The following is a 26,245-nucleotide window of genomic DNA, read 5'->3' as shown; positions in this document are numbered from 1 at the left end:
ATTTTTCCAGAGTGCATATCCAGCTTGAGACGGGTTCAACCGGGAGGCAAAATATTTTATTTTTGCTTCGCGTATCTCACTTGTTACCTTGTTTCTCAACCTTTTAAAAACTTTGTATAAAACACCTAATTTAAAACGCTTCCAACATTTATATGCCTGGTCACGTTCAGATATAAATTTTTGTATGTTGCTGTTGAACCATGGAATATTTTTTCTTGTGACAGTTTTCGTAACTAATGGAACGTGTGTTTCAAAAAAGTTTTGTATGTTGGTTTGAATGAACCTTGTTCATCAACATCAGGCATTTCATAAACCCAAAACCATTCAATTCTCTTTAAATCATCTTCCAACTGACCTGGATTTATATTTTTTAATTGCGAAAACTTATTATAGTTCTATTTAAAATCAACGGCTCACATTGAAATGCCAAATAGATTAGATCATGACGCGAGAAATCTGAAGCTGAGATTTGATTGAAGTGTAATACTTTGTACGGATGGCTGACAAAAAATATATCAAGAAGTGTACTGCTATGACTAGTAAAATGGGTGGGCGATAATGTAGTGACCGGGAAAAGATTTAAAGTTCTCATATTTTGGATAAGAGAGGAATCATTAAGTATGTTACTGTTGAAATCGCCAACAACAATAACAAACGGTGATATAAAAGATAGTCCATCTATGACTCGTGTAGTCATTGATGAATCGATGTTGTTGTTTGGCTTGTACACTGAGCCTAGTAAAATTTTATTTTCATTGCATAATATTTCTACAATCACATAGTCAATATCACTTCCCAGAGAAGCTTTGCGGATAAATTTATAATTGTATTTTTACGAACAAAATCGAAATCGAAAAGGCTTATGAAATCCATTTAAAGAACACACATCATCACTTATGTCACTTGACAGCCAAGTCTCTGAGACACAAATAACATCAACCTTTGAACCTTCAAATAGGTATTTAAATTCATCAAATTTTGGTAAAATACTTTGAGCAATCCAATGCGCTGACTACCTACATAAAACATTAACCATTGTTCGCATTGAACAACTTTGGCTTATAACATCTGTAGGTTCTCTGCATTGCAGTTCACTGGAATCAACCATTCTCAAAAATTAAGAAAAGGAGGTTCCAAATTTACCTCTTTTCATAAAGGATGCATACACCACTAAAATAATTCGGAAAGAAAAACAATTTGCAAGAAGACAAAAACTGTGATGATGAAAGGCATTTATGGTATAACAATATAAAGAGATAATCGTACAAATTTTTGAGTTAAAATTAAAATGAAAAAAAAAAAATATGAAAAAAGAAAATATAAAAAAAGAGAGTATGTTAAAAGAAAAAATGGAAAAAGATTAAGAGAAAAGATAGATAAATGAAAAAAATATACTTAGATAAGAGTACCAATAAGTAACAAGAATAACTAACTTAGATTGCTTATGCATTATTGTTGTCGTTACAGTTGTTTTGTTGGTACAATTCAGCTTAATATACACCAACCTACCCTCCCTAATACTTACTTCTACATACCTACCACTACCCACATTACAATAAAAAATGCAAATTTAAAAAAAATACTTACATCGAATGTATTTGTATGAAAAAAATCAAAATATGGCAACGAAGCATTGTATCAAAACTTAAATTTGAAAACGTTGCTCTTAAATTTTCAGATTTCACAGAAATAGACAATCTAAAATCAAATGAATACAATTATTTTTACGTATTAAAAAACATACACTTAAAAAGTAAATAATAAGGAAATGAATAAACGGAATCACGAAGCCCTTCAAAATTGTATTTAGTAGCATCTATTGTTATATCTTCTTAGATCAAAGTCAAAAATAAATCATTATTTTCTTTTATATATATTTATTTAATGTCAATATAAATTACAAAATAATTTACTCTATTAAAAATTGTGTTACTCTTAAAAATAAAAAAAATTAAAAAACTAATGTCCGCATTATTGATTCCTTTAAAACTAGTTTCCAGAAAATTACGAGATTTTGTCTAAAATGTCAGAAATAACACCGATAATTTGCAATCAAAACCTCGATGTCTTAATGGAAACTAGTTTTGAAAAAAGCCAATAATAAGGTGATAAGAAAAATTGCATCCAATTTTAATCTTAAAACAGTTAAATGTATGTACATAAGTAGTTAAATTTTTGACATAATGTTCTGATGTCAAAAAAAAATACACTTAGTTAATAATATTTGAATGATATCACAGACAGTTTTGGTGCAGTGTTACAAGAAAATTAAAAACTACATCATTAGTGTTTTCTTTTATCACACATGCGTGAAATAGTATTGCAACGGTCACCTTTTAAAAAAAATCAATTTATCTTATCTTGCAACACCCAACCGGTGCTAAACAATTTAAATTCCTACTCGTTGTTTGTTGGATCTGTGTTTTGAGTCCACTTTACATTGCGATTAAAATTTTTCGATTTTTGATTTCGACGAAATCTAAAATTCGCAAATGCGTCCCGTTTTTCAAATGATATTGGATTGCTAGAATCTGTGCCGCCACAGGAAACACCAGAATTATTATCGTCTGGAAGCAGATTATTCTTTCGAAAATTATATGCACCTTTTCGATAAATTCCAGAAAATTTAGCTTGAGAGGTCTTATCTGTGTTGGATTTTTTCGGACTGGCTGTGTTCTTTTGTAGTGGTTTTGGGTCTAGTTCCAGAGATACAAATTCCGAGTCATCTGCATCGAAATAATCTGGACGAGAAAAATGATAGTTTGTATCGTAGTATGGTTTGAAAGCATTTTCCATTGAGCAAATGCTAAATGCATGGTAAACATGAGATATTAAAAACGGGAACTTATCGACCCAATAGTTGGTAAATTCATTGGGAATGTTACCGAGTATGCTTTGCACATCTTCCGAAAGTTCATGGTAATGATGTTTCTGTTTAAAAAAAAATTATAAATTTTCAAATGATTTATCTCAATAAAATTCTTACTTTATTTCGAAAAGCTCGTAAAAGGTCTCGTACACTTGCTCCCATGTAGCCCCTGTACTTGCGTAGATCATCTGTAATAACTGGATCTAAGTGTAAATTCCAATCTTCACGTACAACAAAGCGTCCATTCTTCTCCAGCGATTTTAGTGGTTCAACGGAAAATTGAAGTTTTTCAACGCGATCGCTTACATCTTGCAGGAATGCTAATATCTTTTGACTATTCCAAAATACTGGGTGATTTGTTATGCAACGAGAAAATGGACGGCATTGGGGATCTTTATGAAGCATATCGGCTATAAGTTGTTCTGCTAGTATCTGAGATGAAATATTAGACATTTTTTTTTCGTTAAAATCAAAATGGATACATTATTAAATGTTTTGTTATAAAATACATTCTGAAATTTTAGAAAGGTTTACGTGAAAATTCAAAATATTACCATTTTAGTAGCTTCTCCCGGTGAATCGTGTTCCAAGTTGGATAAATCAAATTCATTCGAAAGAATGTTTCCCTGTCTTTTGATAGTATCCCCGAAAGCATGATGTCCTTTACTTAAAACATAATAGTAAACACAACCCAAAGAGAACACATCTACAGATGTTGTCTATGAATAGAAAAAAAGTATTAAATTACAACAAAGTTAAATATTATAATAAATTACGCACAGTTCTTTGACCCCTCATCATTTCCGGTGCAATCCAGCCCTCCGTCCCTGTAACTCCAGATCTTCGTGAAAAACTTGCCTTTCCAAAATTAAGTTTCTTACAAAGACCAAAATCTGATATCATAACTCGGACTTTATTATTAACGTCCGGCAACGATAGTAAAACATTTTGCGGCTTTATATCCCTGTGAACTAATTCCCAAAAAGAATACTTATTAATATTGATTTGTTCAAAAGCACATGTCTTCTTGTCAACTTACCAATATTTAACGAATGTAAATGCGTTAAACCAGCTGCAGATTGTCGCAACACCTCCCAAGTTTCAATAAGTTCTCGCAGCTCACCTGAACGCTCTCCTTCTGCGTAGTCTTGCAGTGTAGCAGCACAAAGCTCAACAGCGATATATCTAAACTGCCGGTCTTGTTCTGTGCAGAAATATCGAACAACATTCTCATGAGCATCACTCTCACGCAGCAAAGCCACTTCACGATCAGCAAAGGTAAAGCACTCTGGCAAAAGACGCTTCACAGCCACATGCCGTTTCTCGAACTGACCTTTAAACACAAAAGTTCCCTCACAACCTTTACCCAAAACCTCACTCGGGTTGAATGTTATCTTTCCAACTTTGACTTCACCATCTCCTAAGTCTATTAAATCCTCGTAACTTCCATTGCTACTTCCCGAACTACGTTGCAAGGTTTTCGAACCATTTTCGCTCTGATTCTTAAGTTCTCTAACTGTGCTGCAGGTGTACCAAAACATAGCCACCATTGCAAGTACCAGCACAATCAAAATCTGATGAACCCTCCCGCTGGGATGATCCAGCAGCCAATCGTTAAACATTTGTCCAATTCTCCCACTGTTCACCAAAATCAACTTTTTTGTTTTATTAAATGCCGTCGAGCTCTCGTCGCTCTCAACGGGATCTGTTTGAATGCCTATTTCTATAGATGCCTTCGCTTCGTCACTCCCACCGGATGATTCAAAAATCACAAAGTTATGATTGTTCCTGTTCAAGTTGTCTATTGTTGCCAGTTGTTGGCTCTCAGAGGCCTTGCTACCAGAAGGTGAAATTTTCAGCTTTATATCATTTTTGGGCATTTCATAGTGCCCCAGTATAATAGCGTTTTTGTTTTTGTCCAAGAGATCTTTTAAATAAACCACATTGTTGCTGGGCTCTTTGAGGGGTTTATTTGGTCCACCAATTAATTTGACTGCTGGTTTTGATGAAATTCTAGGTGTATTCTTATCCACCAATGATGGTAGGGCGTAAAGACCATGTGTATGTTCACCCACGTAGAGAGATTCGCTAAAAATGAAATTTTCATTATGAATTGACTTCTTGTAAAGTTCCTTGTTTGTAATCTTACAACAACTCCACAGCGTTTACATTTCCATCTTTGGACTCCTCAACAATTGAATTAAAAGCATCATCAGAAACTGATGTGAATGGAACACTCAGTAATCCCTCGGTTCCCAACAAAAATGCACTCACAATTGGGCTGTTGAGTGTTCTCTGCCACAAATATTGGCCGCTCTTACGGTTCAATGTTAGGATTTCTCCACTCAGGGTAGCAGCAAGGTGAATGTATTCTTCAAATTTTTGAATCGTTAATATAAAAAAAAAAGAATTAAACTATAAACAAAAATATTACCATATTCACTAGAAACATCTGGAGCCATTGAATGTGATGTATAATCATAAAAAGTTATGTTCCACGGTTTGATATTTTTATCTCTCGTAACACTGTCGTACATCATAACGGTGTATTGCGTACGCCCAAGATACACAGATCGAGAAGTGGCCCAACCAATACTATCACCTTCTTGCTTTTCCATTGATCCGAATCCGAGAACTTTTTCGCGACGGCCGGTTTTCGGGTCGACCAAGAACCAGGTGTCACTCTTTTTGCCCGAATATAGAATTCCATCGGATGATCGGCATGGGGCGTTAGCGACAAGCTGAGGTATAGTATAGGGCAGCTTTCTAAGGTCTCCCATGTCACCCAATTGGTATATGCTTCCATCTCGAGGGTCTGGCAAATATTGTTTTACAGGCACATTTGGTTGGTTTTCCGACATCACAGGAGGGTCTGGAAAAAGTAATAATATCGTTTTTAAGTCACTCGGAGAAGGTTTTTTTGATATGAAAAAGAAAAATATACATAGTTTGTGATCCTTGGAAATTTTTACACAAAATATCAATAAATATTTCTACAAACAAAAAAGTTTAAATGAAAGTAAAAGTTTTAGTCCAAGACTCTGTGGCTCTCTAGCGTTATCGCTGCTAAACATCCAAACCACTGATTTCGAAATGTATAACTTATGCTTATCTATTTCCCTTTTTACTTAAGCATTTTATTCTTCAGTATTTCCCATGTTCAAATGATAGACATATGCATTCAAGAAGATACAAGCTTGCACAGGTTTTTCTCAAAACCCACCTTCCCGCGGTGGACATCGGTTGCCTAGTACCTCAATTGGAGATTGGGTTCTAACCCCATTGGAAAGTTGTTGGAGGAAGAGATGGAATCAGCTTTGCCTGCGTCTGCAGTTCAATTTGAACTACGTAGTGAACACCTTACAGGGCTTCTGCAACATATTTGGAGCTAAGGACAGCTGCGAACAAAAGCTTGTAAGGACGATAAGGGGAACATCGTAGTAGAACCGCAGTCAAGGCTGAGAATATAGAAAGACTACTTTTCCAAATTATATAACGACGATGATAAATCAAATTCCACTGTAAGGCATATAAAACCACTCAATCTAGAAGACGCAGATCATTTAATCCCGTCTACCCTACCTCCAGAAAGTAAAGATAGCTATATCGAAACTGAACAAACCTGCTGGAGCTGACGCTATCGCTAACGAATTATTTAAAACAGCAGGCATTGACTTCGTAGACAGCATGCACCAACTCATCTGCCAAATATGGTCGAAAGAATGTATGCCCAATCAGTGGAATCTCAGCATAGTTTGCCCAATACACAAGAAAGCAGACTCTATGCACATAACATGTACGACCCTTTCTGCAGTATTATGCGACCTTAACAACCTGATAGGTCCTTATCAGTGTGGCTTCTGACCATTGACTAAATATTCACATCAAGGCAGATCTGGGAAAAAACCCAGGAACTTCAAATCGGTACCCACCATCTTTTTACCGATTTTAAAGCCGCAAATGACGTCATCTATGGGGAACAGCTTTACTGAGCAATATCAATTTTGGCATCCCTGTCAAACTTATCCGTTTGTGCAGAATAAAGATAGAGAATGCACGCTGTTCTATCAAGGTCTGGAAAAGATCTCACCAATTAGGTTTAAGACAAGGCGATGCACGGACATGCTACTTTTTCAACATAGTTCTGGAAAAACTTCTATAACATGTGCCAACAATTTTGTTCAAAGATAAAAGAACTTTTTTGCTAGCCATTTTTTTAACTTGAAAACATCAAAACGTATTTCGAAAAAATAAACTATATTTTTTAATAAATAAATACATGCAATCACCACTTTAAGCAATTTGAATAACATAAAATGTGTGTTAGGGCTTAAAAAAGAACTTTAAATTTTGTAAATTGTAGTTTGCCAATAATGAATTGTGTGCTCAATACAATACGGGTTATCTATTTTGTGGTTTCAAAAGTATAGGGCTGGAATTCGGCATCTGTCAAACTAAGCTGTTAAACCAATTTTCTTTGCCATTTGAAAGTCGGACATTTACGAAAATGGATCGATTAACTATTGAACAACTCGTTCAAATTGATTTCTACGCAATCAATTGCCAAAATTGTGAAGAAATTTGAAATTGGATTGGTTACAGATTGGTTGAATTGGGAGCGACGAAAAGTGAAGAAATATTGCAGTTTTAAATCTTGTATAGTTAACAATTAATTTAATTGGAGATGGGAGCGAGTTCCAGAGTTTAACAGAGCGTATGAAAAATAAACGGGACGAGTTCAGATAATTGCCGAGTTGAGGGGTAATGTTGATACTTCTAGCGGAACGGTTAAATGACAGTTTAGTAAACAGATAAGACAAAGCCTTAATATGTATTACTTTATGTAAAAATAAACAGTTTCTTGCGTTTATGTATTGCTGCAGTGTGCAACCCAATATATTTTTAGAAAATTCCGAAACATGGTCATATCTACGTAACCCATAGACGTAACGGACAGCATCATTGAAAGCAACTTGCAGTTTTTGTTTAAGATAGTGAATCCAGATCACTGTACACTATTTCAGCATATGATATGAGGCGAACTATTAAAGCAATTATTAGTTTACGTCGAGTTTCATCACGGGTAAAGTATGCTGAGGGCCAAAGTTTACGTAAGCGTCCATAAATGCGACCAATGACATAATTAGTGTGTCTATAGCCTGGCAGATGACGGTCAATAGTATATCCAAGGCTGGTGCAATGATCCACTACCTTAATTAAACGACAAAAGTAAGAAGTCTCCAATCGCCAAGCAATTTTTAATATGCATTACGTTTTTTGTTATATTGTGCGAGCACTCTAGAGGTTTTGAATATCCTTATAATAATAAAACACAGTGAGACGAACCGAATTCCGCTGTAAGGGAGATAGAACCACTCAACCTAGGCGACGCAGATCAACAATTCCGCCTACCCGACCTTGACGAAGTAAAGATAGCTATATCTAAACTTAAGTCAAACAAAGCTGCTGGAGCTGACGGCATCGCTGCCGATACGGAGCATGCACAAACTCATCTGCAAAATATGGTCGGAAGAAAGCATGCCCGATGAGTGGAATCTCAGCATAGTGTGCCCGATACATAAGAAAGGAGACCCTCTAAACTGCGCCAACTACAGAGGCATCAGTCTCCTTAACATTGCGTATAAGATCCTCTCTGCCGTATTATGTGAACGTCTGAAGCCATTCGTCAACAACCTGATTGGTCCTTATCAGTGTGGCTTCAGACCAGGAAAGTCCACTATCGACCTTTGAGGTAGTTAAGGACTTTGTCTACCTAGGCACCGCTATCAACACGGACAACGACACCAGCACTGAAATCAAATTAAGAATAACTCTTGCAAATCGCTGCTTCTTTGGACTTAGAAGGCAATTGAGAAGTAAAGTTTTCTCTCGATCATCTAAAATCACCATCTATGAGACACACATCATCCCGGTTCTCATTTATGGCGCTGAGGCCTGGACCCCATCAAAGAAAGATGAGAGCGTCTTAGGCTGCTTTGAGAGAAAAATTCTTCGGGTGATTTTTGGTCCCGTACGCATAAATGGAGAATGGAGGAGAAGATATAACGACGAACTTTACGGGCTGTACAGCGACACTGACCTAGTTAGCAGAATTAAAGTCGAACGGCTTAGATGGCTAGGTCGTGTAGAGCGGATGGACATCAACGCTCCAGCCCGGAAGGTCTTCGAATCCAATCCCGAGGGACGGGACATTAGAGGAAGACCGCGACTCAGGTGGCGCACCCAGCTCAACCAACTTGGCGTGCGAAACTGGCGACGCATGTTGGTTGAGGCCCAGGTCCACCCCGGACTGTAGCGCCACCTTAAGTAAGTAAGTAAGTGCGAGCAATTGGTAATGGAGGAAAGGAGATACCAAAGCCCAATGAATGTTTACCCATTGTCAAGAAGTTGAAATATTGAGCAGGGGAAAGCATTCGTATAGTGCGGCTAAAAAAGAATCCCTGTACTTAACAGTAAGTACGAAACTGTTATGAAGGCAAAACTGATCAGCATACCTTAGAAATTCGTGTATTATAGTTGAATTATAGTTGCATTGTTTATGAAAATAGCGATAATACAATGATAGGCATTACACCTTGCGGCGGTTTTGAAGATTATTTAATGTCTCAGTATGAGAACGGTGTAGTTTGATTCTTAGATTATTTTCTGTGCAACAGTTATTGGGGCAAAATCCTATATATGATAATTATACTTGATTTTCGGACAATAAAATCCTTGTAAATTATTGCCAGATCGGAAGGGTTAAAAAACTTTCCTTCCGACTGGAATTGTCGGAAAAAAAAACTAAAACACTAAGTAGCATGTTTGGCGAAGTGAAATATGTGATCTCTCTATGAGAGATGGTTTCTGATGCACATATTTTGAACTTAAAGTTGTTCAGTCTCCTTAATACAAGATAATAGATAGAAGCCGTTACAACATTCGTAGCAGTGTGTCTTCTTTTGAAAGTGCCAAGTATGCAGTTTATCCTCGGATATTGAAAAAATAAATAAAAATAAGTTTAGAAATTGTTGTGTCACAAATTGATTACGGCACTGTACCCATATAAAATTTATAACATATGGTACATATATAAGAGTACATTAATAGGTAAATAAAAATTAACAAAATAAATTAAGATAAAACTACTTTGCTTGCAAATGCCAAGGATGCGCAAAGCTATAGCTCGGTTCTTCGAAAAGTAAGCTGACTAGAACCGCGCGGGGCATTAATCAACTTATAAGAAGACATCGTCGATGCAACCTGGCCTGCAACGAATACTCTATCAATTTATTTAAAGACACCTTTTCTTATCTTGATTCATCAAAACAAATTAGTTGTTCAAAGTTAAAATGTTCTGGATCTACTCAAAAAACAAATAAAATTATTATTTGTTCAAATTAATTCTCAAATATAGATTTTTAATAATACGTATTTTGTGTTTAAATGTATAAACGTTAAGAATTCATTGAAATAACCTAGTCTTAAGTATGTACATTGTACAAACTGCTAATAAAGTACACAGATAACATGTTTGCAAGCATTAAGGTAATCGTGATCATTAACAATAAATTATAATTATGTATTGAAATGATCCGTACATATTTAAAAGTCAATAAAAAACACTTGTCTGAAGTCAATGTTAAAACTAAAAAATGGAAACTTTAAACAGCCGGCTTTTAAATTAGCTCGGTTACCTACAACTACGCACATAAATATTTTAAGATACCTACATTTATACTATTATACTATTTATCTTGAAAGCAATTTGTGTTGTTTTCGTTCCCATTTTGTACGTTTTTAAATTTTAATTCAAGTGTGTGTAGCTGATAAGATAATAAACTTACTTCCATAACAGAAAAATGTTTTTTTTTTTTTTATTTCGAATTGAAGTCCACGCTGGCAAAACAAAAAGCGATGATACCAACTTATTATTTTGTCCTACCATTGTCAATTAAACAATCATTGGAGCTTCAAATTTAAAGATTTGTATCAAATACATGACTAAGTACATGGCCAGATTTTTATTTTAGTTTTTGATAAGCTAAATTGATTCACGCATGCAGAACAGGGTTCGAAAAAAGGCGCATTTAAAATAAAAACCGGATTGCGGTGATTTTCGTATGAAATATAAATTATGGTGATATTTAAATGGATAGTTTCAGCACTTACCATCCGATATTGACCAACGAATTTCACTAGTAATGGGATCAATGGCTGTCAATCCGCCCCCTAATGTGGAAAATACCATCAATGGTTCCTCATCGCGTGCAACATCAGTGCAACCCTAAGGATTGAATTCAATAATGAATTTGAATTATTTATTTTGAAATCAAGTTTTCTATTTGTTTTTATTTTTTACAAAGACGATGCACTATTAAATGTATAAATAAATAACCTGCTTTGTTGCTGATGCAATTAAAACACAAAACCAGAAACACACTAGAACTCTTATTGAATTTCTTTGTTTATAAAACATGCTTGTGTTTTGGGGTTAAACTTTTAGCATAATTATTCACAGCTGGATATTATTTTTATTTTTAAAGTTTTCAAATGGATTTATGGTATAAAATAATTATTTATTTTGCACAATTTAAAACACTTCTTGATAGCACAACTCTTGTTTTTCATCTTTTCGGGTTTTCTATTTCTTTCACTTCGTCGTCGGTTTGATTGACATTTCTTTGACACATCGGCAGTTAAAGATGACAGCGTTAATATGTTACATTACGTTACTTTAAGTAAAATACTTTAGCCTAATGTTTTTTTAAACAGAAATAACGTAAATAGTAGAGTTCACACATTCAAATATGTTTGACAAACATATGAAAATATTTTATATCCATTCAACATATTTGACAAACTGTTCAAAATTGTATGTATTCACTTTCTAAAACAACATACATCACTATTTGTAGAGAGAAACTTGAATTAAATATAATTTTTGAAATAAATATAATTTTTCCGTAAACCATACACGAAATAACTAATTGGCTCTGGGCCATTTGGACCCGCTCCAAATTTGCTGCTAGGCATACACGACTGAGCCCCATCCACTTCTATAGATTATTTTGTTTATATTCTTCATTTCGAACACAAACAAATGTATGTGCATATGCGAAACAAACAACATAAAAATAACAAATTTCTAGCCGTTTGTTCTGAAAAATATTAAATTTATGAAATTTGTAATCAGAAAAACAGCACACTCCACTCCGTTGCTTAGTGCAAGATCTTTTTCCGCTGTAGTTAATTATCGAAGCTGCCCCTCGATTATATAAATAAATAGTGAAAAACTTTTGCACAATAAAACTCAACTATAAACGGACACTTACATACATAAAACTCCATGGTTTGCACTGTCATTTTGACAGCATACGCAACAAATACTTTTCAGGTCACAAGAGTTGAGATTTTTTGTGATTGTTGTCTGCTGATTGTTCGTGGCAATATTTTATAAAAAAAAGTAAGTCCAATAATACTTTAGACTGGCAAAATATTGCTGCAACGTTTCAGGCAAGTGGCTTTGAATTGACGCCGAAACAAGTAAGGGTCTAATGGAGCCGCTACAAAGAGGAGGCGTGGATCAATTTAAGTCAATTTAATCGATCTCGGAGGGAGACCGGTGGTGGAAAACCTCCTGAGAAACCTTTTGAAATTGATTATGAAATCTACGCTCTGGATTTTGTCGAAGGTACCGCAGAATTTGATTGCGATGCAATATGGCTTGATGATTATGATGACAAGTAGAATATTTTCTCGATATGACTTGCAATTGTTTTTAAAGATTGTCAGTCTTATTTAAAAACGCTGTATAGAGCCTACATAAAGTTATGTTATCTCTATAATGCCTCTAAACGCAAAAATGCTATTTATAAAACTTATACAAGGTTGCATAGTCCCATAATAAGCTAAACGCGTTTTGAGGTTGAATAGAGCCTACATAAGGAAATTATTGTTATTATTATTTCGTAAATGTCATTTTGATTTCTCTCCTCTCTTTTTGAAATTAAAATAAAAACAATAATGCCTCTCGAGTTTAGCTCGTGAGCCGAAGAAACGAAGAATCTAAAAAAAATATAGATTTTCGAAAGAGAATATCATACAAATAATTGGAATTATTTTGTTATATTTTAGTTGCTATGACAACTAGCAGATTTTATAGTACTTTTGGCACTTTTTTTGATATAAGCATTGTATAACTAAAATTTATAGCAGATTTTTTTATAAATAGGAATTTTTGCAACGTTACATAGAGCCTACATAAATCCTTATTCACTGTATAACTATTCATCTGTTTAGCGAATTCTATTAAATAAGACTGTGTTTTTTTATTCCAGAGAAAATATACCATCCACATCAAATAATCCACCAGAACCTGAAACGAAAAACAGCCCTCGTCCTCCGCCTAAAACTATATGCAGAAACCCAAGAAAGAAGACTTTGAGAACATGTGAAAAGCTCTTAAAAAAAAGAATTGCACAAGTGGAGTTGGAAACCAAAAAGAAAAGAAACCATTCTTTCACTTCAGGAAGGTGTTTTAAAAAAGAAGCTAGAAGTGCAAGAACGGAAGCTCCACTTAGTAAATTTGAAAATAAAGGCTGAAGAGGAAAAAGTCGAGTACAATTCTAAGACAATGATTCTTAGTACGATTTTGTTAGATTTTACGGATAATTTATCTACCAATGGACAAATTGTGCCATTAAATGAATTTAACTTCCTTTCCTGGAAGTTGATAGGTAGATGGATTATCTGTAAGATCTAACTAAATCATACCAGGAGTTATTAATATTTTTTTTTTAACAAACTGAAGTATCTTTTTTTTTGATAAGTACAAATACTATTTTGAAATTAGTTTTCAAGCGTTATATTTTTTTCGAGCACGGACTGAACTTTATTTTTTTTTGTAATTTTCTTTGTAGCATTTTAAGCAGAAAGAGTATTTAATTTAGTTTTAAAACATGAACAAACGTATGTAATTTTTTTTTAAATCATTAATAAATAGTTGTTATTCAAACATTTGTTGTGTTCTTATTTTTACTCTCAAAAATTTTGAACCATTTATTATTTCGAGCTCTCAATTATTAGTGATGTTTTGAAAATAACGGCGTATTCAATTAATGAGATTCGACTGTAAGAAGACAGTTTGAATTAAAAAGCAGATTCCGAATAAAATATGGTTTTAGTTTTATACTACGTTTCTACCGGGCACTAAACCGAGATTTAGCTAGATTTGTCACAAATCTCCTTGAAATCTCACAGATTTACAATAGAAATTTTAATCTCCTTAATTGAAGATTTCAAATAAAACTCATTGAAATCTACTTGGAAACATTAGTTTGTCAAATCAAACAAACTTTTGTTTCGGGGAATAATTGTTGAACCGACAATAAACAACTCAAAAACGAAAACGAAAGAAATGAAAAACGAAATAAAATGTAAGTATACAAAAATAATAAATACATAGGTACAAGAATAAAATAAAACTAATTACGATTGGTTGTTATGACAACGTCAAATTAATCTCCTTTTCTTTGGCGGAAACACCTCATGATTTATTTTAAATCATTTGCCTTAAATCTCGGATAATTTTTTGGTGGAAACGTACTATTAGTTTTATTTTATTATCTATTAAAAAGATTTTAGAATAAATATGTTTCTATATGTTTCAGTCAGTCTTCGTCCTTGCACCAAGGCATCACCATTTTCGTTATCATAATTGTATCCGAATCATCTAAACCCACTGTTGAAAGAAAACCATAATTATATGCATTTTTGTTTGATTTTCTTTTTGTACTAGATACCATTTGAAGAACCTTTGAAATGTTATGAAGAATGCCGATAGCAACTATCGAAGCCTAAGCAGTTTCATATTTCATATAACATAAAAATGGGATTTATAATATATATACAAAATTTCCAGCCGTTTGTTCCGAAAAATATATTAAAAACGACACACCCACGTTGTTTATTTTAAGATCTATTTCCGCTGTAGTGAAAAGCATTCGGCACAGTAATAGATATGGACAGCTAGCAGAGAAATTTAATTCAATGTCATCTAATCATTAACGTATCTAGTCCTTCTTTAGGTTCAACGAAAGTATGTAGAAACGTTTGGAACTTGATCGATGTGTTTTGTTTATTCTGTCAAACTTTATAATAATTGCTGTGCTTAGTTCTTTTGAGCAAAAAATCTTGTTAAGGCCAAGAAAAAAAAGATGACATTTTAAAATAAGTTATTATTTTTTCCACCAAACCTACCACTAAAGATTGGAAGCATAGCGGGGCGACTTTCCATTACCGCAGCACGAATTAACTTCTGATTTTTTTACAGTAAGGTAGGGGTCTCAATAGAACATGTTTTAAATATTAAGGCAAGGAAACACCTTTAAGTCATAGAAAAAAATATTTTCTTTTTCGGACATAACCCTACTTTATTTTGTATTGCATTTTTGAGCCTAAAACAAGTTTTAATTGATAGCACGGCGAACTAACAGCTAGGTATGTAAGAGGGGCATGCTGCCTCCTGCAACCCCCTGCTTGGGATCACTATAGGATTTGGGGTGGGTGCGAGTTTGGGTATATGTAAAGTACTTTTTGCATTTGAGCACTAAAATCAAAGAAATACACAACAAAAATAAAACAAGTATGGCAACACTGAACAAAAAACATGGAAGAGAGTCAAAATCAACCATTTTTGTTTGTTTTGCATGTACAAAAGTGAACTCTAAAATTGCTGTAGTTATTATTTATTTGCACATATCTATCAAATAAAAAAACCGGGAGTCGAAATTTGTGCTACGGTAATGGAAATTTGAGCCCTCTAGAGCTTAAATATACTATTTTCCCTACTGATGGTTCTCACAGGTAACATCGCGAACGTGATGGAATTTGGCGATGTCGGCAATATTGTTCCCACGAACGGTGTTGGTTTTCGGACTTGTTTGATGTGTTGGAATTTTCAGACGACTCATGTGAGGTGTTAGTTTTCATCAAAAACAATCTATAGAGTGTTTTTGGTTTTCATCTTCGTTTTGACATTGTTGTCATTAACTTATATACACAAAATTTAGTTCATTGTAAATTTTCAGAAATTTGTAAATCCCAACGGAGATGTTTTCTTAAGTGCGTACGTTTTTACTGAATGAGTCCATCGAGCTTAAAACTACCATTTCTACCTGAATTGTCACCTTTGACAGCTCTCAGCTGTCCAGAATACGACATGTAATTTATCAAAATAAATAAAAACTTCGTGCTGGAAATAAAATTATAAACATTTTGATTACTCAAATTCCGATGGCATTAATACAGTTACGCAAGTTATCGTCAACTTCATGCAACTTCGCCAAAACAATACCAAAGAATCTAAAAGGAAAAAGTAAAAGTTCACAAGAATGGCTCATGCGACAACTTACCGATCCGTATGTGGAAAAGGCCAAAATGCTTAACTATCGATGTCGAAGTGCTTTCAAACTAATCGAAATCGACGACAAGTACAAAATTCTAAAGCCAGGTGATGTAGTCATAGATTGTGGTGCATCACCTGGCAGCTGGAGCCAAATTGCCGTAGACAGAACTAATGCAAACTGCAGAAATGAAAAGCAACCAAAGGGAGCCGTATTGAGTGTAGATTTGTTGCACATTCATCCAATTGATGTAAGTTTCATGGAGAAAATGTATTACTAAGGAATAATAATAATAACCGAATTGAATATCAAGGGTGCAACAATCTTTAGCGGGACAAACTTCACAAAACCAGAATCACAATTGAGATTAAAAACAGCTCTGAATGGTCGGCAAGTGAATTGTGTCCTCTCTGATATGGCACCAAATGCCACTGGGGTGCGTGTGTTGGACCAAGAAAATATTACAGAGCTCTGCTACTCGGTGCTGCGATTCTCATTAGCTATGTCAGCGATCGGAGCAAATTTGGTGGTCAAAATTTGGGATAATGCTGCAGTGCCAAAATTGGAGCAGGATATGCTTAAGTTTTATGAAAAAGTTAAACGTGTAAAGCCTTTCTCAAGCAGATCTGATTCCGCAGAACATTTTATGGTAGCACGGAATTTTAAAGGACTAGACAATGTTAAGAATTAAATTAAAAAACGTTTTCCTTATTGAAATGCTGCCTTCTTTAATTTAATTTCTTTATATTTATATCTGCAGGTGGTAATTGTAAACCGTTACGGTATATAAGAAGCACCCACTTTACTTGAAAGAGGTTAACTTAGGGTATAACACTAATGTCCTTTGGTCGTCATAATATTCTCATGAGTACACTGTAATTGATGTCTAGTTCACTTTTTTCAAAAACCTTTGAGGAAGTAAATTGACTGGCTGAACTCAACATTTTCATCATGGTTAGGACAACAAATGAGTACAATCCTCCCACTTCGTGTTTTTTTTTTGGTTTATACAAACAAGCCGAGGACTTTAAAAGATATAACATCTAACATTAAAAACGAAAAAGCGGTCGTTTCGTGAAACGTAAACGTAAACGTGGTGGCCATATGAAAGAAGTCGAGTTTCATATATCTTTGTAGACTTTATTTTAAGCTCCAACCTCTTGATATTAAATGATGGATGAACTTAGACTCTTGAACTTATATTACAATATTTTTTCAACTGGGGATATAACTCTTTGTTTGGAACATTGCATGCGTCATTCCAAATCCAAAACCTGAAAGAGATGTAGCTTCAACCAGTGGATATTATCCGATTTCTCTTCTTGCATGTGTTTCTAAAATCATTGAAAAATTATGGCTAAACGACTACTATGGTTTACTCAAAGAAAAAACCTAATAAGTCCAAACGAAATAGGTTTCAAATCAGAAAAGGGATGTATTGATGCGCTTCTACATATAGTGAGTTACAAACCAAATGCTCTCAATCATATTTTAATCCCATCAATTGATTTTGAGAAATTCAAGTGTGGTTGAGCACATCTGATGCAAAACTTTCACCCAAAAATGTATATCGTAAACAAAGTTGTTCTCGAACATTAACACTAAATACAGGTAGTATTGTAAATAACTCAGTCGACTAATTAAATATTCTTCGACTAAGCAGAACCGGGATTTTTTTATTGATCATTATCCTCATCTTAATAACTATAACATTTGATAAATCTTAAGATTGCTCTAACAAATTTACAATAATGATTTTAAGAGCGAATAGTTAGTGACATTGGTATTTCATAAAAATAGAGATAATTGGTGTACAATATAGGCAAAGTTAAGTTAAACAATTAAAACAAATTAAATCAAAATTTTCAAAAGAAACAAGATAAAATAAATTCAAATTCAATGACAGTATTAATTGAATTAAAAAATTAAACAATATACATATGTATGTATGTAGCTCAACAAAACTTCGATTTCATTATGATCGCAATCAAGAAGCCACAGTTTTACTTTTCTTTTTCAAAAAGGCGATTAGAGTTGGGAGGTTGCGTAGCCTAGCTGGAAGCGGTTATACAATTTGCAGAAGACAACATGATACGAGTTTCTAAAGCTTGTAGTAACAAAAGAAGGCATGATAATTACTGGGTAAGATATAGCCTTCACATATTGGACTCTGCAAGTACCCGCCTCTAATTAAGAAAATCTTGAGAACCTTGTAATAAAATAACTGTCTGACAGGCAAAATCTTTATACGCCTAAAAAGCTCCATGGAATGAGAGAGACGGGGTGAGTTACACACTTTTCTTATAGCGCATTTTTGCTGCACAATAAACGGCTTCATTTGGTTCTTATAACCCCCTCCCCAACAGCGGAGAATGAAAAATCCCATAGTAAACAGTTTTCATGGTGTTATAAGAACAATACTTTCTAGGGCTATACAAAGGAAATATTGTTTTAGCTTTAAAATATATTCAGACCAGCTCAAATTTCTATCGATGAGAACACCAAGGGTGGATCCAGACTTTTCATCAGGGGGGGGTCACACAATTAGATGAGTTTTTACTCACCGCTTAAAAATGTTCTCTAATGTTTTGTAAAGGATGCTAACAAAATGTAATAATTGCTAAAATGACAACTTTAGTTATCAAATTATTTAGAACACTGTTGTCCAGCAAATTATGGTCAAACTATTTAATTTGGATGACTTATATGAAAGCATTCCAAGATTCGAACAGTTGTCTAAGTATGCCATATTTAGGAGCTAAAATACAATAGCTTAGATGGTTTTCGGTGCATTTCGCGCAGAAATGTAAGAAATTGTTTTGAAACGTTGCTTTTTTCCAAAACCAAAACAAACTTTTCTTGTTTTCATTTCTATTAATGCGAAAAACGTTGCAAAACTTTAAAAATCCAGAAAATAAGAGAGGATCTGATATGTAAAAATGTTGGGCTTTTTTTAACGTAGATTTTTCGAACTCAATTTCCGGGAGTCTCTTATTACTATCTATCGTTATCAATCTGCTTACTCGTATTTGGATCTTATAAAGGCGTCCACAAAACTTAAAAATAATTTATCTAAATAAAATAAATTAAAACAATTTAAGGTAAGTAGACAAATAAATTGGGAAGAAAAGTTTTGTAGCCGTTACACGTTTCATAGCTTTTATAATAGATACGAAACTTTTATTATGTTTTTCACTTAGCCATTAGTTTAACAAAAGTGTCACTTGAAATCGTCCCATTAGTTCTTGAGAAAACTTAAAAATTTTTGATTGTACCCTTCTGGAGCAATACGAAAATATGTTTTTCTTGTAGGAAGAAGCCAAATTAAGAACACAAAATTTTGAGAAAGTTTTAGAAAATAAAATATGTTTGAACCAAAAAATTTGTGTGGGAACTTCTGTTATTTTTTGTATTATAAAAAATTATAAAACTCCCAACACTAATCAGCTGAAAATCTTAATTTCAATCAGAACAATTGTTTGGACAGTAGGGGCAGGAAAGACAGACAGGCGGATGGAATAGAGGTACTACTTCTCTACCGTCGTTATGTCATATTTGAATAAAAACTTTGAAATTGTTTACTAATGCAAAACTTGCTATATATGTAGTTCCTACATATATGTCGCAGTAAAAATCACTTATAATAATAACTATACTATAACTATAATCACTATTTATGTGTGTCAAAAAAATGTAATACATAATAAAATTGAAGGCTAGTTTAAGGAATTCAAAGGCAACTTAATATAAAATTTATGATCTCTTATTCAAGGTTTCTTTTTAAGAACCTGAATATTTGTTCTTCTTCATAGAAACAAATTTTATAAAAATAATTTAAAGCATGACTAAAGTTTTTTCAAGTTCTAAATTGAGCGAAAATCAAAATTTGAGTTGTTGTTATTGTTGTTGTTGTTAAATTACTAATAAATATTTAAATGAAATCTTTACTTATGCAACTTAACTGTATAAGCTTTTTGGCTCATATGACCCCCCCCCTGGATCGTTAATTGGTCAGAATTTGATGAATTTTGTGCAGTTTTTTTGGAATAGGGCTGAATATCCGATTTATATTATGTTCCTGGTCCTATCTTCAGTCAAAAGTAGTAGTTTTAGCAACAAAGTTTAAGGAAGTAAAATACAAATGTTGTTTTCATATACAAAAAATAAATAATTCAAAATATAATAGGGGTCATATCCATTAACGCAATACGATTTGTTTTAAATTGAAGGGAATTCTTACGAAAAAGCAAACAAATTATCTCCCAGGGGGGGTCCTGACCCCTACGACCCCCCCCTGGATCCGCCATTGGAGAACACCCAAGTATTCAAAACAGTTAACGTTTTCAATTTGAAAGCAGTTGTCGCAAGAAACATTAGCATTAAAAAAGTGTTACGAATTTTGAAAGAAACTCAAGTGTAAATTATACCTTGCACAGTTCGATGAGTGGAATATAACATTACCTAATGTCTGGACATAAGTTTAGTTTTGTTGCTTACCAAAAGTTTATGTGCATCACACCAAACTCTCAATAAGTGCACATCATGATTAAATCAGCCACTTAGCTGAAGAACGGATCTGTATGCAATTGCCAAATCATCTGCAAAGGCCCTTACTTCACTAACAAACAGTTGTTCAAAAATAGAATTAATATATATAAGAAAAAGGATGGGACCAAGAACAGATCCGTGAGGAACTCCAAGATTAATAACCTTGGAGTTACTCAGACAGCTGCAGAGTTGGACCTTTTGTTCCCTGTTTTTCAGATAAGATGGAAACCACTCATATATAAAGCCACGGAAGCCCGCATAATATAATTTGTTCAAAAGAATATTGTAGTCTATCATATCAAAGGCTTTCGTAATATCCACAAAAAGTCCATTACAAAACCTTCGATCATCCAGTCCTTAAGGAATAAAAGAGCAAAAATCCAAAAAATCATAATAAGTAGAGAGCCCAGTCCTAAACTTAAACTGTTTTGAACTAAGAAAATTAGAATTTTTGAGAAAGTTCAAAACCCTACATTTAATTAGTTTTTCAAATATTTTTGAAATAGAAGGCAACAACGAAATTGGCCTATAATTATTTTTGTCTTTTTACTCAATTTTTTAAACAGGGGAATCACAATGGCGTGTTTAAATTCTACAGGAAAGGTTCCAGAGAAAATACTCAAATTAAAAATATATGTCAAAATATCTACAGTTTGTTGACAGAAACGACGAATGTGAAATACCTTTTGTCACGCTCAAAGAAGTAAGAAGCATGTGTCAACATAAGTTGTCAAATAAGAAATCACCAGGGTACGATCTTATAACTGCTCAGGTTCTGAAAGAAATGCCTCTTATAGCCTTCAAGAAACTCCAATTTATAATAAACGCAAGCCTTAAACTAAGATATGTGCCACATCATTGGAAAATTGCGGAAGTCATTTTTATACCTAAACAAGGTAAGCCACCAACAGAAGTTACATCTTACAGACCAATATCGCTAATACCAATCATGGCAAAAGTTTTTAAAAAACTGCTACTTAAAAGGCTTAACAAAATAATTGAAGAAAGAAGACTAATTCCGAGCCATCAGTTTGGATTTAGAAATAAACATTCCACGATAGACCAAGTGCATCGAATTACGGATGTTGTGGAAAAGGCACTTGAAGAAAAACAAGTATACTCGTCTGTATTCTTAGATGTTTCTCAAGCTTTTGACAAGGTTTGGCACTTGGGACTTGAGTACAAACTGCATAGGGACTTCCCCAGGCCACCTTTGCTGATGATACTGCAATATTGGTGCCAGATAAATCCGTTACGAAGGCTACACAAAAATTGCAAAATGCAGTCGATAAAGTTAGTGATTGGACGCACAAATGGCGTATCAAATTAAACGAAACAAAATCGACGCATATAAACTTTACAAACAAAAACATAAACAATGTTCCAATTTTTATAAACAGTACAGAAGTACCTTACTCCAATACCGCCAAATACCTTGGAATGAATTTGGATGCAAAGCTTAAATGGAAAGAACACATCAAAAAGAAAAGAGAAGAACTAAACTTGAAGTACAGAAAAATGTACTGGTTAATAGGAAAGAACTCTGACCTATCTATCCAGAACAAACTAATGTTATATAAGCAAGTATTGAAACCCGTTTGGACATATGGCATCCAACTATGGGGCTGTACAAAGAAAACAAATGCTGAACCCATCCAAAAATTCCAAAGCAAGGTCCTTCGTGGAATAATAAATGCCCCTTGGTATATAAGAAATAGCGATCTACATCGTGACCTTCAAATTGAAATAGTTACAGAAGTGGTTAAGAAACACGCTGTATCACACAATCAGCGACTGCAAAGTCATACTAACTCTGAAATGGAGACCGTATTAAATGTACGAGACAATGTTCGGAGATTAAGAAGAACCCAGCCTCATGAGCTGATGGGCTAAAAGCTACGGGAAAGTGTTATAACCTAAAACTTCCCCCAATGCGATTTTAAAAATTAAGAAATAAAAATCATTTGTCGATCTTTCATAGATTGGTCCTGATTCACCGGTGGTTTTAGCCAGCAATACTGTAATCATTAATCTCAAATGATTAAATCCAAATTTCAGATACAAAGATAATTTCCGGTAAGTTTACAAAGGCGTCCAGGTTGCCAACTAATAAATCGAAATTTTGCCAAAAACTTCTTACATTTTGGTGAATTATAAATAAAGCTTTCTTATTCTCTAAACTGTCAAGATAAAATTTATAATTACAATTGCTAATTGCCTTCAATCGAAGAACAAGTCGCAAAAACAAAAGGGGAAATATTTTGCTAAACTGTCTTTCTCATCCAGAGTCAAGAAGTAGTTCAAATCTGCAACACATCAGCTTATCTTGAAAGAACTTCATCGGTAATATCGAACATCGTTGTGGCTACAATCGAAATGAACCTTCCATTAGGACCTTTCATCCTTGACTTAAATTCAAATCGAAAAGCCAGTACCCACACTAAGTTGTACCGTGCTCTTTACAAGGACATTTCAACCGAACTTAGATCAAAAGGAACGTCTCGTCTGTTCACCGGCGGATCTAAAATAATAGAAAGCGTTGCGTTTTCTGTTATCAAAGAAGATGGTACGCTCATAAACACTGGTCTCCTTTGCTAACAAGCATCGTTTTTCCCTGTCGAGGCGATGCTATACCAAAGTTTCTCTAAATACCCACGCTAGAAATATTATTACAACTGATAGTATAGCAATCATAAAAGCTATCCGTAAGGATAGATACAATGTTACCGTTATAAACAAAATAACAGACATCATTATTCGTTCACCTAAAAAACTTAAAATGTTCAAATGGTAGACATGTGCATTCAAGAGGACACAAGCGTCCACAGGTTTTTCTCAAAACCCACCTCTGTCTATCAACTCCTACTCTCACCTCCCCGCGGTGAACATCGGGTGCCTAGTATCTCAACGGGAGGTTGGGTTCTAACCCCAGTGGAAAGTTGTTGGGGACAGCAAACAAGAGAGCGGGGAGAGGTGTTTCCACTAAGGCACCTCTCCTTATCCAGACGGCAGCGGAGGAATTCCCGAGATGGAATCAACGGTGGCGTCTACAGTTCCAGTAAGGTTGAACTACTTAGTGAACACCTTATAGGGATTCGACATATTCGGACCCCAGGCCTGTAAGGAGCGGTTTATCCGGCTCCCCTTCTTGCAGTTATACTAAGGATCTGGCCCTCCAGGTTGAGGGTTGTGCCGTCGGGGTGACTTCCTGGCCACGTAAGAATACCTTAAATTTCGAAGCACCAACAAGCCTCGGATACGGACGGATTCACTGTTGACAACCCACACAAACGAAATAAGGACAACGAACTTCGGATATGTACGTGGAATGTTAGGTCCCTTAACAGACCACGTGCAGCGGAACAATTAGCGGAAGCCCTAAACTGCTGTAAGGCAGATATTACAGCCATCCAAAAAGTGCGATGGGATGGACCGGGCAAACGCAAACTAAAAGACTGCGATATCTACTACGGCGACTACTACCGAGAACAAAAACAGCGTCTAGTTGGGTGTGGATTTGTTGTTGGAACTAGGCTCAGGCAAAAGTCTTGAGTTTCAACAGTAACAGCATCAAGGCTAAATTCGTCAACATAAGCCTGATATGCGCGCATGCCCCAACAGAGGAGAAAGATGAAGACACCACAGACATATTCTTCGAGGACAAGACATATGAGCAGTGCCCTGGCTATGACATTAAAATTGTCTTAGGAGATTTTAATGCCAAGCTAGGAAGAGAAGACATCTTTGGTGGGATAATCGGGAGATACAGCCTGCACGACACCACCTCCGACAACGGATTCAGGCTGGTCGATTTCGCTGCGGGGCGAGACGTTCTGGTAGCTAGTACGCAGTTCAAAATCAAATGGGGTGGCGCAACAGTCCGTTGTGAACCAGGGCCTAGTGACTTACTACTCTCAACCATTCCTGTGTGCGAGTACTGTTGTCAGGAATGGAAGGGACCTACAATTTTAGGCCGAATCCGAACGGCTAGTTTGAGAAAGCACTTTTTCATGACAAGAATTACTCTTGAAGGATTTGTCAATTCCTCGCAAGAGGCAGTACCCGCGAAAATTATTATTATTTTTTTTTTTAAAATTAAGGTGGCACAGGCAGGGATTGAACCCAAGACCCCTTGCATGACAGTCCAACACACTAACCATCATGCCATGGGTACGCAGTTCACGCATCTTAATATCCACAAGGGGACATGGAAATCTCCTGATCAATCAACCGTCAACCAGATTGACCACATTGCGATCGACGCACGACACTTCTCCAGTATCCAGGATATCCAAACATTCCGAGAGGCCAACATTGACTCGGACCACTACCTCGTTGTAGCCAAGGTACGGCTACGGATATCCCGATCCAAGCCAAAACAAGGAAGTACTGTGAAAAGATTCGACGTTAGACTTCTACAATCGCAAGAGACTGCCATGTCCTTTTCCGATCGAGTCTTTAATAACCTCTTAAGGAGTCCTATGCTTCCTGCATTAAGCATTGGCGTGCGAAAATGGAGACAGCTAGCTAGGGACCGAGCTGGCTGGAGACGCTTGTTGGTTGAGGCCCAGGTCCGCCCCGGAGTAAGTAAAAAACTTAAAATAATGTGGACTCCTGGTCACGCAGAAATATCAAAAAACGAATTTGCTGATCAAGCAGTTAGCGCGTAGCATAATATGCCACTCCACCTTTTTGAAACGCTTATTAAAAAAGACCAGAATACTAATGCCTTCTAGAATATGAGCTCGAAAACTAATCAAGACTTGGAAATCATATATTCACTACTATAAAATATTAACTTGTATGTTGTATTTAAGTATTTACATATTTTACTCTTACTTCTTATTATATTAGTACAAACTAAGCATAAGGCCGTTATTCCTTGCAGCTTGGGCTCTTTAATTAATGATACCATTGTAATTATTTGTGTAATTGTAATGTTAATAAATAATAATAATAATAATTTTTGATTTGATAATAATAATAATAATAATAATAATAATAATAATAATATTTCTTATCTTATGTACTTTTTTTTCTAATAAGAAATAAATTTATAATTTTTTTCGGTCCCCATTATTACACCTAATGTAATGTGTACAATGCTTAACGTAGTTCTTTGAACAAATCCATTTTATAATCGACTCTCGATCTGAACTCGACAAGAAACTTCAAAAATTGTTTCTGTTTGAAGTTTTTAAGGGTTGCCATGTTTTGCGTTTGTATTAAAATATCAAAATATAAATAAATGTTTTAAACAATTCAACACATTGAGTAAGAAACTATTCCTGAATAAAATTGTTCATATAAATTTCAGATATGTAAAATGCATCTTTTTTAATATCGTTGATTATAATATAAATATGCAATTCTAAGTTGTTAAAAACGAAACAAAATAAAACAAAATTGAAGAGAGGAAACT

At 34.7% G+C, this 26,245-nt stretch overlaps 2 protein-coding genes across 2 annotated transcripts; one reads left to right on the top strand and one right to left on the bottom strand.

The window, feature by feature from the left end:
• Positions 1–1,850: 1,850 nt before the first annotated feature.
• LOC129939470 (serine/threonine-protein kinase/endoribonuclease ire-1) lies at positions 1,851–11,521 on the bottom strand. Its single transcript, XM_056047494.1, has 9 exons — positions 11,268–11,521; positions 11,042–11,156; positions 5,304–5,741; positions 5,019–5,241; positions 3,909–4,957; positions 3,650–3,840; positions 3,424–3,588; positions 2,987–3,301; positions 1,851–2,931 (listed from the first exon to the last, which is right to left on the bottom strand). Exons 1-9 carry the CDS (start codon positions 11,346–11,348, stop codon positions 2,398–2,400), a joined length of 3,111 nt encoding a protein of 1,036 aa, XP_055903469.1. The 5' UTR covers positions 11,349–11,521; the 3' UTR covers positions 1,851–2,397.
• A 4,443-nt stretch (positions 11,522–15,964) lies between these two features.
• On the top strand, positions 15,965–16,992 carry LOC129939362 (rRNA methyltransferase 2, mitochondrial). The gene is made up of 2 exons (XM_056047347.1): positions 15,965–16,525; positions 16,589–16,992. Exons 1-2 carry the CDS (start codon positions 16,166–16,168, stop codon positions 16,964–16,966), a joined length of 738 nt encoding a protein of 245 aa, XP_055903322.1. The 5' UTR covers positions 15,965–16,165; the 3' UTR covers positions 16,967–16,992.
• Positions 16,993–26,245: the final 9,253 nt, after the last annotated feature.

Source organism: Eupeodes corollae, chromosome 1 (assembly GCF_945859685.1).
Source record: "Eupeodes corollae chromosome 1, idEupCoro1.1, whole genome shotgun sequence".
NCBI classification, from domain to species: Eukaryota; Metazoa; Arthropoda; class Insecta; order Diptera; family Syrphidae; genus Eupeodes; species Eupeodes corollae.
Note: the sequence above shows the minus strand (reverse complement) of the source record. Positions and strands in the feature narration are given on the sequence as shown.

Excerpts from the sequence above, each read along its gene's own strand:
- LOC129939470 (XM_056047494.1), bottom strand. The coding sequence starts at position 11,348 with ATGTTTTATAAACAAAGAAATTCAATAAGAGTTCTAGTGTGTTTCTGG. Across the intron at positions 3,302-3,423 it reads CGGGAGAAGCTACTAAAATG|ATACTAGCAGAACAACTTAT; the intron begins GTAATATTTTGA and ends ATTTCATCTCAG. Across the intron at positions 2,932-2,986 it reads TACGAGCTTTTCGAAATAAA|AAACATCATTACCATGAACT; the intron begins GTAAGAATTTTA and ends TTTTTTAAACAG.
- LOC129939362 (XM_056047347.1), top strand. The coding sequence starts at position 16,166 with ATGGCATTAATACAGTTACGCAAGTTATCGTCAACTTCATGCAACTTC. Across the intron at positions 16,526-16,588 it reads TGCACATTCATCCAATTGAT|GGTGCAACAATCTTTAGCGG; the intron begins GTAAGTTTCATG and ends TTGAATATCAAG.